At 49.8% G+C, this 14,768-nt stretch overlaps 1 protein-coding gene across 1 annotated transcript; it reads left to right on the plus strand.

Annotated features, from left to right (window-relative positions):
- The first annotated feature begins 4,993 nt into the window (after window positions 1-4,993).
- Window positions 4,994-10,253, plus strand: TBL2 (transducin (beta)-like 2). Its single transcript, XM_010854299.1, has 7 exons — window positions 4,994-5,176; window positions 6,692-6,822; window positions 7,081-7,265; window positions 7,855-8,006; window positions 8,326-8,452; window positions 8,798-8,950; window positions 9,187-10,253. The coding sequence occupies exons 1-7, from the start codon at window positions 5,047-5,049 to the stop codon at window positions 9,647-9,649; spliced, it is 1,341 nt and encodes a 446-aa protein (XP_010852601.1). The 5' UTR covers window positions 4,994-5,046; the 3' UTR covers window positions 9,650-10,253.
- The last annotated feature ends 4,515 nt before the right edge of the window (window positions 10,254-14,768 follow it).

Consider the following 14,768-nt stretch of genomic DNA (forward strand, 5'->3'; position numbering starts at 1 on the left):
ATCCTGCCTTTGGGCTCCTCCTCCCTCCCCACTTCCACCCCAGCCTCACCCCTGCCCTGACTCTGCTCTTTCCAAGGTCACTTGGCTCCCTCACTGCCAAATCCAACAACCACTTTGCAGTGCTCCCGGGGCCTTTGGACCTCTTTCTTTAAAAAAAAAAAAAATTTTTTTTTAAATTTATTTGGCTACGCTGGGTCTTAGTTGCCACACGTGGAATCTCTAGTTGCGGCATGTGAGATCTAGTTCCCTGACCAAGGATTGAACTTGGGCCTCCTGCATTGGCAGCATAGACTCTCAACCCTGGACCAGCAGGGAAGTCCCCTGGACCTCCTTTTTGAATCACTCTTTTCCTGCAAATCCAGGCTCTCCTTCCTCCCCGCTGGCACTGACTTCCAGATCCTGCTGTGGGAGCCTTTTCCCCCAGCTTCACCCCCGGTCCCTTCCTCAGCCCACTTCCCTTCTCACGCTATGGGAAGCTCCCGGCCCTGCCATTGCCTCCAGCCTCTCAGCTGAGGGCTTCCTCTCCTGTATCTGTGCTGCCCTCTCTCAGAGCCACACCCTAACCTCCCCTTCCCCGAATGTACCACAGCTCCGTTAACCTTGAAGGAGCCTAAACAGCTCAGCATTCCCAAGACTACAGTTCACAGTCTTCACCCTCTAACCTGAACCTTTCCATGCTCCCCAAGCCCAGGAAGGGCACCACTATCCAGACACTTGTGCCCTCGGAAAACAGTTGTCTTCAGCTCTTCCCCAGTCCCCACTGCCCTCTGGTGTGTTACCAAGGTCTGGCCAGTTTGCTGCAGGAAAATGGGGCACAAGGAGACGGTCATGTCCCAGGCTTGGGTGAGCCTCTGGGTCAGACCCCCAAGTGAGTGTCCTTGGCTTTGCGCGGGAAAGAATTCAAGAGCGGCCCCGGTAAAGTGAAAGTAGGTTTACTGAGAGAGGTACACATTCCATCTGGAGTAGAAGATGGCAACCCATTCCAGTATCCTTCCCTGAAAAATCCCATGGACAGAGAAGCCTGGTGGGCTACAGTCCACGGGATAGGGTTGGACACGACTCAGCGACTGAGCACGCACGCACGCACACATTCCCTAGGCAGCATGCAGTCTGCCTGGTCTGTCTCAGAAGGTGAGAGCGGCCTCAGGGCGGGGGTAAGTGGGAAAATGAGAGCTCCCCCAAATCTGGGGTGGTTAGTTTTTTATGGGCTGCATAATTCCACAAGCCAACGAGTGGGAGGGTTACTCCAGCTGTTTTGGGGGAAGGGGTGGAGACTTCCAGGAATTGGACTACCCCACCCACTTCATGGCTTGGGTGAGTCTGTCATGTAGCATATGCTAACCTATCTCAATGAGTGAGCTGTATTGTGAGGCTCCAGGTCCGCTGGAAGTTGGTTAAATCTTCTGCCATCTTGAGTCTAGTTGGTTCTAACCAGTTTTTGTTGTATCCTCAGTGGCTATGTCATCTTTTTAATGGTTGTACCCTGCCCCCTTCCCTCGTCACTAAGTCGATCTTGTAAGTATCTCGTGGCCATGGCCACGGCCCTGGTCTGACAAACATTACTTTTACACGTAGACTCCTGCATTAGTCTCTGGTATCCCTTGCAGCTAGAACGCCAGCTTAAATGTACATCTTAATAAGTTGGGCCTTTTCAAAACCTTCTTGAGCAGGTCTAGTCCAGGCCAATTATATCAGAATACCTGGCTGTGGGAAGGAGACATAAGCATTTTTTTTTAAAGTGATTCCAGTATATATTCAAGGTTAAGAATCACTGTAATAGAGTCTGTGAGCTGCAAATAACCTACATCTGGGGTTCAAGTTAATTTAAATCATTGGTTCTTACACTTCAGTGGGCATCAGAATCACCTAACAAGTTGTTAAAATACAGATTTCTGAGCCTTGACTTGTGATCCAGTGGCAAAGACTCCACAGTCCCAATGCAGGGGGTTTGGTTCTGGGTTTGATTCCTGGTCGGGGAACTAGATCCCACATGCCACAGCAAAAAAGATCCCATATATGGTGACTAAGATCCAGCACAGCTAAATAAAAAACAAAAATAAATATTAAAAAATAAACAGCTTGCTGGGCCCCCACCTCTGGAGTGTCTGAGTTAGCAGATGGGGGGTGAAGTCTAAGAATCTGCATTTTCTAATGATGCTGGTCCAGGGCCCACACATTGAGAACCGCTACTTAAACGATAAGGAAATGTATCGTTTTACCTGACAGAGAGGCCAGGGGTAGGGAGGGAGGCACCAAGCAAGGCCAGGTGGATCTTCAATTGCAAAATGAAGTTGGGCTTCCATTGCTTCTCTGGCTCTTGCTCGCCTCTGATGAGACCAGGTTTCTAGCAGATGTTCAAGGTGCCCTGTGACTGACTCCGCTACCCCTCTAGCCGTACCTTTGCTCATGCCTTACTTTCCCTCCTAGAGTTCCGTTTTATCCCGTTTCACCTGTTCTAAATGCCCACCCTTAAAGGTACAGCTGAATTTCACTGCCCTTCTGCACCCATCTCCCCCTCCCTGATCTGCCCAGTTTCCCCCGTTCCGCTTTGTGTCACCAGTTGTCCTTCTGAGGGTTGGTTTTGGATTCCAGTTGGGCTGTAGGACACTTGGGGGTAAAAACAAGGCGGTTACCACAGCCCCATGGCAAGGTCAGATGGATAAGGATCTCGGAGTGTAGCAGACCCTAGTTGGACTCTGGGTTTGATTCCTGGCTTCCTTGTTGATGTGGGGTAAGTTACTTGACCAGAGCCTAGGGTTTTTTGGGGGGTCTGGTTAAAATTATTTCATAGCATCATCTGTCTTAAAGGATCAACTGAGTTCATGATGTCAAAGAATCCTGTACTCTTAGCTGAACCAGAGCCCTATTCCTGCTTCTCCTTGTCCCCCACACCGATATATTAGTGTCATAGACCTGCATGTGTCCCCAGCTTCACTCTTCATCTTTGTCACCTCTGGAAAAATCACTTAGTGAGCATCTCTTAGAGCATCAGTCCCCTAATCTGTGGGATGGGAATGTGAGAAGATTCAAAGAAATGCAAGCTCCCGGATCAACAAATGTCATCGGCAAAATGCTTGGTGAATGAAATTCTTAAAAGAACCAAGTTGTCTCTAGGTGGTGGAGAAAGTGGTTCAGGACTGGGCCTTCGGTTCTAAACAGCAAATTAAGGAGTGCTCTGGACAACCCCCTTCTGGCCCTCCCCACCCCACTGCCCATAGCTGAGTCAATGCCAGTCTCCCCTTCTCCCCTCACCAAGGACAAAAGGGAAGGAAATGAGGCCACTTCATTTGCTCTCTGAGTGGATCTGTTTCCTCACCCGAGGTTGTGGGTGAGTCTGTCTGTCCTCTAGTCTCTGCAGCAGCCTCTGTGCTCGGAGGGTCCTTCTAGAGCCTCAGGGCCCACACTGCCAGGAGAGGCTCCCTGGTGGCCAGGGAAACGTTTGAATCTGGCAGCCCTGACTCTGGTACTTCCACTTGTTCTGGGTTGCGGGGCTGGGAGGCCCATGGAGCACGTTTGTTTCTGGGAACATTCCCTCTACAGCTAAGTGGGTCTGGCCTATCATTAGTCTTTCAGAATATCTTTTTGTGTGTGTGTGTGTGTGACTAAATTCTGCCAACTTCCTGGTTTTTGATATTGCACTATAGTTATGTTGCCATTGGGGGAAACTGGGGGAAGAGTCCATGGACTTTCCTGTTTTTTTTTTTCCCAACTCCTTTTGAATCTATACTTCAAAATTGAAAGTGTGTTGTTAAAAATATTTCCAGGGACTTCCCTGGTGGTCCAGTGGCTAAGATTCCACACTCCTAATGAAGGGGGCCTGGGTTCGATCCCTGGTCAGGGAATTAGATCCCACATGGTGCAATTAAAGATCCCCCATTCTGCAAATAAGACATGGAACAGCCAAATTAAAATCTTTTCAGCTTCCTTCCTTCCTGAAGGAAGGTGGACTCGGCCACCCCCGAGTCCAGGCTCTTATCACCTCTGTCTTGGACTCTTGCAACCACCTCTTGGCTTTCCTTCTATCTTTGTTTGGTCTTGGCACACACTAGTCCACCCATAGAATCTCCAAGATACCAATTTTGATCTATTTCACCCTGAAATGACTAGCAGAGGCTACCGTTTACTGGGATGAACTAGCACTCAAGGCCCTCAAACACCTTTCCAATCTTGTTGTTTAATTGCCGAGTTGTGTCCGACTCTTTTGCGACCCCACAGACTGTAGCCCACCAGACTCCTCTGTCCATGGGATTTCCCAGGCAAGAATACTGAAGTGGATTGCCATTTCCTTCTCCAGGGGATCTTACCGACCCAGGGATCAAACCTGCATCTCCTGCATTGGTAGGCAGATTCTTTACCACTGAGCCACTTGGGAAGCTTCCAATTTCACCTGCTACTTTTTTTTTTCTTGCCTGCACCGCCTGGTTTGCCAGATCTTAGTTACCAGACCAGGGATCCAACCCATGACCCCTGCGATGGAAATGTGAAGTCTTTCCAGTGGTTAACTGGCCTGCCAGGGAATTCCCTTACCGGCGTTTTATTTTACTCATACCCTGCCTCCGCACAGCATCCTCCTGCTCACGTCTTTGCTGAGGCTGTGCCACCCACTAATTCCAGAACTACCCTTTCCCTTCTTCATTAACAGTAAATATTCATCTGAATTTCCCAATGCTAAGACTTTCCCACCTGTTGAACGGGAGTAAAATTTGGACCCTTGCCTCCTTGAAAGGATCCAGTGTGATGACGGCTGGAATAATGCCTTTACTAACGATTATCAGTAAAGTAGTCAAGGGAAGGCCTGAGCCTGGACTACATGCACTACATTACTCGCCCCGAAACGCTTCCGCGACCACATAGCCTCAATGGCCAGGCCCCGCCCTTCCGGGGGCCCAATGATCATGGCCCCGCCCCTGGAGACGCACCAACGACCAGGCCACGCCCCTCGGGACGCGCCAACGGCCGGGCCCCGCCCCGCGTGCGTGCGCGGCCTCGCGGAGACGTGCAGGCGTCCGCCAGGCCAGAGGCTGAGGTGGCAGTGGTCCTGCGGACATGGAGCTCCCGCAGATGCCGGAGCTGATGGGGCTGTCGCTGTTGCTCGGGCTGCTGGCCCTCGTGGCGACGGCTGCGGTAGCGCGGGGGTGGCTGCGCGCGGAGGAGGGGACGAGCGGCCGGTCCGCCGGTGAGTGTGGCGGGGACGGGTAGGGGCGACCCGCGAGACCTCGCTCCCCGGCCTTCTCGGGGGTCCGACGCACCGTTCGGGCTTGTGGGGGTGTCAGTGACCTGCCCTCCCCGCCTCAGTTTCTCCTCTTATGACATAAGTTTCCCTTCCCGAGAGTAGGGGCCGCCTTGCCCGGCCCATCGCGCCCCTTTGGGACGATCTGTTAGAACCTGGGTCCCGCGCGGCAGTGCGCTCTCTGCGTGGCCGAGACCAAGCCGCCTTCCCTCGGAGCACAGCTGAGAGGCCGCTCGGAAACTCTTCCGCGCGCTCCTTGTTCGTTATTTTATGAAAACGAGGAGGAAGGGACAGAGACATCCATTTGTGAACGCTCTGGTCTACCGACATACAGCATTTATTGAATACCTACTACCTCCTGTAGGCTTTGGGGTCTTTTCCTTTGGGGAGTCCATTGTCGGGTAAAAGAACATCCGAAAATGTAAGTGAAAAATACAGTGTCGTGGGTTTCATAGAAAGATCAGTATCAGAATACTAGTACTAGCTCTGTAGTAGTACTCCCACGGGTGGGAGTGGTCAGCCCCGCTTTTGTCGGTGGTGGGCGGGGGTCAAGTAAAGAACCCTGAAGAAGGGGTCTTCAAGGATCCATGTGTAAGGATTTGCCAGGACGACCAAGAGAAGGAGAATACTCCTGGCAATAGCAACGTGCAGGAAGCCAAGGAGTCCTGAAACAGTGTTTGGTTTGACTGTAATGTGTGAGGAGAGAAGTGGGCTTGTTAGACAAGGCTGGAGAGGCAAGCAGAGGGCAGATCTGCCTTTGTAACTGTGGCCTCCGGAGTTTTCTTCCTGTAGGAATTGAGGAGCATCTGTAGTGATCTGACACATGCCCACTTTGCACCTGTCCTGATTCTCAATTAAATTAGCTATTTTATACAAAAATGACTGGCACCCTTTTCAGCACAGGGGACGTGCTCAGCACATGGTGACTACCTCTCATTGCCCGGTTCTCTCTGGGATTCCCTCTGAGCCTTTTTTCGTGCTTGTTCTGGGTACTGTGCTTGTCGTTTTGTATATATCATCTCACCCAGTTCTCAACTTTTCTTTTAGAAAAGCCAAGGCCCAGAGCAATTAAGTAACTTAACCTGAGACCAGCGCCAGCAGCTTCTGTAGTGCACATTATCCCTCACTTACAGAGGTCTGGTTAAGAATCTGCTCCCCACTGGCCTTTTTGTGAACCCACTGAGCTGTGCCTGCCCAGAGAGGGTGCCTTCTCTAATGTGCAGTGGGGTGCTGTATGATTATGTTACATATGCTAATAGCAAGCAGCCTCCCCAGGATCACTCAGTGATAGAGACATAGTCCATACCCAGCTCTGATTCCAAAGCTTCTGTTTTTTTCCCCTGTATTCCTCTCTCTTCTCGAGGACAGGGTCATCTCCACTCAATGCCTGGCCAGTCATCGGTGGTCACTGAGTGATGACTGAGCGAGTAAATGGATGGTTGACCTGGCCCTTCCTTATAGGCCAAAAGGCAAACGGATGTCCACCTGACAAGTCCTTGAAATCCAAGAAGCAGAAACTGCAACAGCGGATTCGCAAGGAGAAGCCTCAGCAACACAACTTCACCCACCGCCTTCTGGCTGCAGCACTGAAGGTACACGGGTACCCAGCACAGCATGTATATATAAAGACTCATGGCCCCGCAGACTTCTCCTTTGTAGGATTCTGTGCATGTTACAGACTCCTCTGCCTCTGACCCAGATCAGGGGAGACGCCCTGTCCCATCTCCTCCTGACGTCCCATCAGGAGTTTGCTGTTGATCTAAGCAACAGGGTCCCTGAGTCATGGTTGCACGGGTTTCCACATTTGCCCAGGGGGTTCCTGTTCATACCTGCTGCTGCCCTTGCCCTAGAGCCACAGTGGGAACATAACTTGCATGGACTTCAGCAGCAATGGCAAGTACCTGGCTACCTGTGCAGACGACCGTACCGTCCGCATCTGGAGCACCAAGGACTTCCTGCAGCGGGAGCACCGCAGCATGAGAGCCAACGTGGAACTGGACCATGCCATCCTGGTGCGCTTCAGCCCTGACTGCAGGTGGGACAGGATGGAGCCCCAGGTGTGCCTGCAGAAGCCCTGACCCAGGCCTAGGTCCTTCCCACACCTGGTTTGGGATACTGAGGGGGGGACCCAGGGTCTTCCTTGTGGTGGCAGAAGGGAACATCCAGACAGTGTTCAAGCTGTCTGGATGAGCAATGGCAACCCACTCCAGTACTCTTGCCTGGGAAATCCCATGGACGGAGGAGCCTGGTAGGCTACAGTCCATGGGGTCACGAAGAGTCGGACACGACTGATGTCACAGTTAGCAGCAGCAGCAGCAACAAGGAAGTAGAGTAGGGAAAATCTGTTCCTATTTGGGAAGTACCAAAGCCTGACTGATTTCCAGATTAGTCTTGGAAGCTCTCATGGTTTTCTAAACCCTAGAGAGAAGCTAAAGGAGCCAGAACTATGAGAGTCCTAACCTTCTAAGGAGTTTTAAGAGATTCTGAATTAAGGGTTATGAGGCTGGACTATAGGTCCTGAAGGGAGATCTTGATTCTCCTTAAAGCCTGCCTAGCGTAGGGCCTCACACACACAGGTCTCTGTGTCTGAAGGAGTGAGAGACTTGTCTGCTCCTCGTTTCTAGAGCATTCATCGTCTGGCTCGCTAATGGAGACACCCTCCGTGTCTTCAAGATGATGAAACGAGACGATGGAGGCTATACTTTCACGGCCACCCCGGAGGACTTTCCTAAAAAGCACAAGGCACCCATTGTCAACATTGGCATCGCTGACACAGGTGAGAGGCATTCAGAGGATGGAGCTTGGCCCAGGCAAGAGGGAATGGACTGTTATATTCACTGAATAAGTGAATGCAGCCTGAGAGGTATGCTCAGTTCTGGTGTGACAAAAGGGACCTTGTTTGGGCTCCCCTGGAGTTCCTGGGAGCCACAGCAAGTCCCTAGGAGAGGCAGGTAATCGCCAGTCTTCAGTCATATCCTTATCTGTGGCGACCCTTGGTGCGGGAGGGGAGCATGATATGAAGGGCAGCAGAGGCCTTCATAAGTCAGTTGATCAGGTCATTGACCTCAGCTCGTGTTACGCCCCCTCACCTCCAGGGAAGTTCATCATGACTGCTTCCAGTGACACGACCGTCCTCATTTGGAATCTGAAAGGCCAGGTGCTGTCCACCATCAACACCAACCACATGAACAATACATATGCTGCTATATCCCCTTGTAGCAGGTAAGGAAGAGGGCACTCTGGCATTGGATGTGGGCTGAGATTGGAGCTGGGGGCTAGGGTGGAGAGAGTAGAGAGCCAGCTTCAAGTAGCAGAAGGAGCAGGCATGTGGAATCAGGATATCTAGATTCAAGGCCTTAGTTTCTACTTATTTAAAGCATATAAAAGGTTGGGGCAGGGCACTGTGTATCTTATAGCTGTGAGGATGAACTGAGGTCATGTATAAAAGCACTTTTAAAAGACAGTGTTATTAGATGCACGATTATGAACTCTCTCAGGAGTTTAGTGGATCTGCAGAAAAAGCTGCCCTTAAAATTAAGTTTTAAAGCAGCCTGGGTTGTCTGGCAGGTTTGTAGCCTCGTGTGGCTTCACCCCAGATGTAAAAGTTTGGGAAGTCTGCTTTGGGAAGAAAGGGGACTTCCAGGAGGTTGTGCGAGCCTTTGAACTGAAGGGCCACTCTGCAGCCGTGCACTTCTTTGCTTTCTCCAATGACTCCCGGAGGTGAGTGAATCCTCTCTGAGTTCTTACCAGTTTCTTACCAAGACTCCCAGCCCCTCTTGGCAACCAGGAGCCTCCAGCCATTCTGTGCAGCAGCTGTGCAGTGGGGGGATTTCTGGCCCTCAGCAGAAAGTAGACATAGCAGTGGAGTTGGCTTCCCAGCTAGCATCCCAAGTGGCGTCCCAGCGCCCTCCCCTCCAGGGTGTGTGAGGCTAGAGCCCTGACTTTCCATGCTGCAGGATGGCCTCTGTCTCCAAGGACGGCACGTGGAAACTGTGGGACACAGACGTGGAATACAAGAAGCAGCAGGACCCCTACTTGCTGAGGACAGGCCGCTTTGAAGAAGCGAGCACCGTGCCGTGCCGCCTGGCGCTCTCCCCTGACGCCCAGGTCTTGGCCTTGGCCAGCGGCAGCAGTATTCATCTCTACAACACCCGGCGGGGTGAGAAGGAGGAGAGCTTCGAGCAGGTCCACGGGGAGTGTATCAGTGACTTGTCCTTTGACATCACTGGCCGGCTTCTGGCATCCTGTGGGGACCGAGCAGTGCGGCTCTTCCACAACACGCCTGGCTACCGGGCAGTGGTGGAGGAAATGCAGGCCCTCCTGAAGCGAGCCTCCAACGAAAGCACCCGCCAGAGGCTTCAGCAGCAGCTGACGCAGGCCCAGGAGGCCCTGAAGAACCTGGGGGCCTTGAAGAAATAACTGTGGGAGGAGGGACAGTAGGAAGGATCTGACCTGCTCTTGTCTCCACTGCTGCCGTTTGCCTGGTTCTCCCCCAGTGGAAGCCTTTTGAAAGGAGTGTCCTGATTTTCCTAATGGCAGCTTCTCTCTCCTTTTCCCCACTGAAACTATTCTGGCCTACTCAGATCTCTCTCTCTTCTTGCTGGTGATGATTCCTGGCCCACTTAACAACCTCCCAGGCTAATGACCAAGGTGCTTTTCTTTTTCCTGGGCCCAAGGGGTGGAGTCTCTCTTCACTAGGCACGGAGGAGAGTGGTAATTAGAAGAGAGGGAGCACATGGTCTTTGACCTTGGGACAACACACCCTGCTATCCAAAGGAGGCAAAACCCAGGGAAGACCTGAGTGCTAAACAGCAGTCTTGCAGGGGTGGGAGACTGAGATTCCTTCCTATTCCAGAACTGGGGAGTGGCTCAGGGAAAGGCTGATCTTAACCCAGGCAAAGCGCCTAACTTCATCCAGAATTACGGGATTTCATTCTTTGCCTCAGTTTTCTTACTTGTCAAATGGAGAATAATTATCTTTTGACCTTCCTAGATTTGAAAGAAAAATGGAAAAGAGTCATAATCTGTTATCTGTTGTCGAATATCATTTATTAACTACTGAGTAAAACTGGGACTCAAACAGGGCAATTTGAATCTCTTGGGAAAGCTAAGCTTCTGGGATTTGATTGATGGTACATTTCATATCTGCTTCTGCTTTAAGTTGGGTGGAGGAATCACAGAATCCCAAGGTAGGGCTCTTCTCTTCCAGGAGGTTATATCCTGTTTGAGGAGAACCTCTTTTCAGGTCATCCAACATTTGCTGGCCTATTCTGTGCCCAGTGCAGCACGGACACTGGAGATAAATATGAATAAGACATGATTTCTGCCATCGAAGATGGCTGGTGGACGAAAGGTACACAAGTCTGTGAAGTGATTTTTGTTAGTTTATTCACAGCTGGAGAAGGCTGTGGTAAAAGTCAAGGCAAGAGAGAGGACTGAATCAGGACAGAGGCAGTGGCGTTGAAGGGATAGATTGAATAGATTGGGTATTTAGAAGTTCACATTTTTGGACTTTGAGGACTGCTTGGATGGGAGAGGTAAGGGAAATGAGGAATCTAGGCAGACTTGAGCCTCAGCAAAATTTATCCAAAATAAATTCTTCCCTCTCCCTAAAACTTGGACCTCCCCTAATCACCCCCAACTCATATAAACATGTGAACAAATCACAGCATTGGAGTTTTCCTCAGTTACTCCCTTTTCTACGCCCCCTCTGCCCTACTACACGATTACCATCCACTCCACCAGAAAATTCTTTGGGTTACATGGCAGTAAATGCTGAATCTGTTACTCCTCTCCATCTCTTCTGATACCATCCTGGTCCTAGCCACTGTTACCTACAGGGCCACTATAATGTAGCTTCCTCATTGGCCTTCCTGCTTCCTGGCTTGCCTCGTTAAGTCACTCTTCTACATAGCAGAGTGATCTCTGAAAAATGTAAAGCAGATCACATCATTCCCAAGTTAGAAACCCTCCCAAGACTCCTCCTCACACTCGGAATGAAATCCAAGATTCTCACTGTGGCATACAAGGCCCTGTGAAACCTGGGTTCTTCCTCCTGTGATCTTGTTACCACTCCCAGCCCTGCCACTCCTCCAACCAAGCCAAGTTATTTCCAGCTTCAAAGGGGACTTGTGCCTCTGTTCTTCCCTCTGCTTAGAAGCCTTTTTTTCCCTTCTCTTGGCAGACTTGCCATGCTTGTCATAATTCAGTTCTCAGTTTCAGTTACACTTTAGAGACCCTCCCTGACCACTCAATCTGAAGTAGCCCTTTCCACCAGTCATATCGCATTAGCTCATTATATTTTAGTTTGCATTACTTAATGCTATCTGAAATTATTTTGTTTGGATATTTGTTGGCTTCAGGGGTGTCAGGTGGGTAATAGAAGTAGGTGAGTTGGGCCACAGTTGTCTGGGTGAAAGACAGTAGGAAAAGGTGGGAACTGAAGTCATCTCTAGAGGACCTTTGTCCTGGGTCAGGGGCAGGTGTGGCTGTGACTTAATATTCTGGAATCCAGTAGAAGTTGCCCATTTCAGAGAAGCTAGAAGTTGGCAATTTATTATAAAAAGAAAAATGTTAAGCACTGTAGGAACCAAACAAAACACTAATGGCAGGATGCAGCCCAGCAGTCTCTCATTGGCAGCTTTTGGGTTGCTCATTAAGCCACTGGAATGTGACAGGAATCCTTGTCAGATTTGCTCCATGTCCCACACACACTGCCTGGAATAGAGTAAGCGCTCAATAAGTGTTGAATTCGAACCAGGCAGCTAACAGAAATGTCAGTACCCTCTCTGCACTGCAGTTTGACGTTCCTAAGAATAGACTTCTGACTGATAATACTGTGCACCTGGGTCCTGGTGAAGCTTTGCTTTCTGGTTGTCAGAAGAATGAGACTAAGACACTTTGCATTCCTGCTTGGCTCTGGCTTTGCTCTGATTGCATATCCAGGAGGGGCAGTGATCGCAGGATGTTGAGTTACTGAAGTCAGAAGTCTTTGGTTCCAGTTTCAGCTGGGGCACTTGTTGAACAGACACATCACTTCACCTCTCTGAGTTTGTTTCCTCATCTGTAAAATGGAAATAAATCTGGCCCTTCATGCCTTGCCAGGGCTATGAATTTCTAATAAAATGAATGAAAACACTATAGAAGAGTCATTACAGAGATGTCCCGGGGACAGAAAACAGCTCCTCTCAGTAAAGATGAGGCTGCTTCCTTGTCAGCATGGCGAAAGTTACCTGGATATTCATGTAGCCCAGAGGCCACTATGTTTTTTTGATAAAAAATCCTTGTGTGTGAAGGCAGTGTTAATACTTTAATATTACTATTTCAATTTATGTGGGTTTGAAAGTTTTCAGAATAAAAATTTGGGGAAATTTAAAAAAATGGTATATAGATTATTTTTATCAGTCATTAAAAATAAAAATACTTAAAGCGCAAAAGTGCACATCTGAAGGTCTGTTGATAGTCTTCATCAATTTCAATTAAGGTAATAAGACTTGTCTTTAAAAGATGTTTTATAATTGGAGATTACAGCAGGTAAGTAGGAAACACACACTGTTGTGTTGAGTTATCAGTGATGGTATGCTATAGACCCAGCAGTGCCCCCAATTGGCCATGTGTCTAGAAACTTAGTGATTTGGGATTCATGTTCTCTACAAAATTCCAGAAATGGGAGTCTTCCAGGTGAGCATGACTTGGTTTCAGCACACAGCTCTTGAGACAGACCCACTGATGACACAGGTTGGCACTGCAGAATTAGCCGTAGACACTGAAAGCATGATTCATAAACACAAACCTGGGGACGCCTTGTGAGACTGTGACTGTGTGAAGCTTGCTTGCTTCAAGCTTCCAATTCTGATCCCAGAGTTCAGGGCAGTAGGAGAGTGTGCTCTCTAGCTGCTCTCTATTCAGCAGACACAGTCTGAGTGTGTTTGCATTTTCTTGTTCACGTTAATAGTGGCCCACATTCAGTGCTAAGCCTTCAATCCCTACCATCTCACTATTGTTTCTGCCTCAGGAAACAACCCTATCTTAATGTTTACCTGGTGAACTACCACCTCCCCGAATCTTTACAATTTTTAGAGGATAGGCCTTGACCCTCCATGAAAGGTGAAAGTGTTAGTCGCTCAGTCATGTCCAACTCTTTGTGACCCCATGGACTGCAGCACGCCAGGCTCCTCTCCATGAAATTCTCCAGGCAAGGATGGTAGGCATATAACCAATCAGCAAACTCCTGGACTTTGCTGGACTTTAGAAAAAAGTGAAAATATGTTTAGTTTTCTGCTAGAATTGCTTAGTAAGTAGAATGTAAAGTTGTTAACTGTGTAGTCCTGCCCAAGAATGAAGCCAACAGGAAAGCAGCCAAAGAGACTGCAGGCTGAGGATGCTTGTTTCAGCTGCTGGATCCAGACACACCTGAGGTTGCCACCACTGGACACCAAGTTACTAAGAGCCAAGAAAGTCCTGTGTATGATTGTCAATTTGAATTGGGATACTCTTGCAACGGAGAGAGCCTTGACATCAGCATTATTAGGGAGTCTAATTGCCCAACACACATAACCAATAAAAGGCTTGCCCAGATCTTTGCGTTTAGGCCTATCTAGGAACTCACACAGAGAAGGTGATGGTACCCCACTCCAGTACTGTTGCCTGGAAAATCCCATGGACGGAGGAGCCTGGTAGGCTGCAGTCCATGGGGTCTCGAAGAGTCGGACACGACTGAGCAACTTCACTTTCGCTTTTCACTTTCATGCATAGGAGAAGGAAATGGCAACCCACTCCAGTGTTCTTGCCTGGAGGATCCCAGGGACGGGGGAGCCTGGTGGGCTGCCATCTATGGGGTCGCACAGAGTCGGACACGACTGAAGCGCTTTAGCAGGAACTCACAATAAATACATTCACACAATAAAATACATTCCTTTAACCAACGTGTGTACAGCCAGAGACAAGAATACAGATGGAGAGCCACATGCTGTCCAAGTGTTACTACCTGTTATAAAGTAAGGTGAGCTCCAGTATGTGCTGCCCTCCTACCTTGATGCAGCATCCTGAAAGGCCACGCTCAAATTTAGAACTCTCAGACTCAGGTCTGTGCCGCAGTGTGTTGGCAGAGGTGGCCGTCCCATGATCAAGGCTGCTCTCCTTTTCCCACCGGGTTCTTTTCCACATTTCGAGGGACACCCCAGCCCACACCTCATATGCCATCATATCCCTGCGAGACAAACACCCGCCCCTTGGCCAACAACCACTCAGGCCTCAGGTTGTGCGCCGTGGCAGTGCCACCTCTGTGAGGATGGACCCAGGGGAAAGGCTCGTACAAGCCCTTGAATCAGGCTTGCATCTGTTTGGACAAGGAGTCCAGGGTCTGGTGGATGGGATGGCAGCCGTTTGCACCAGGTGGTCACATCTCCCTGGTCTTTCAACTGTGCCTCGTGGAAGGGGCATGGCAGGGCAGGGCCAGGATGGGTCCCTCTGGAGGAGTCGTCTTGCCCACATCTGACACTGTTAATCATTCTGTTGACCACACTTCATCTTTTCCCTG

This window comes from Bison bison, unplaced genomic scaffold (assembly GCF_000754665.1).
Source record: "Bison bison bison isolate TAMUID 2011002044 unplaced genomic scaffold, Bison_UMD1.0 scf7180017864340, whole genome shotgun sequence".
Classification (NCBI taxonomy): domain Eukaryota; kingdom Metazoa; phylum Chordata; class Mammalia; order Artiodactyla; family Bovidae; genus Bison; species Bison bison.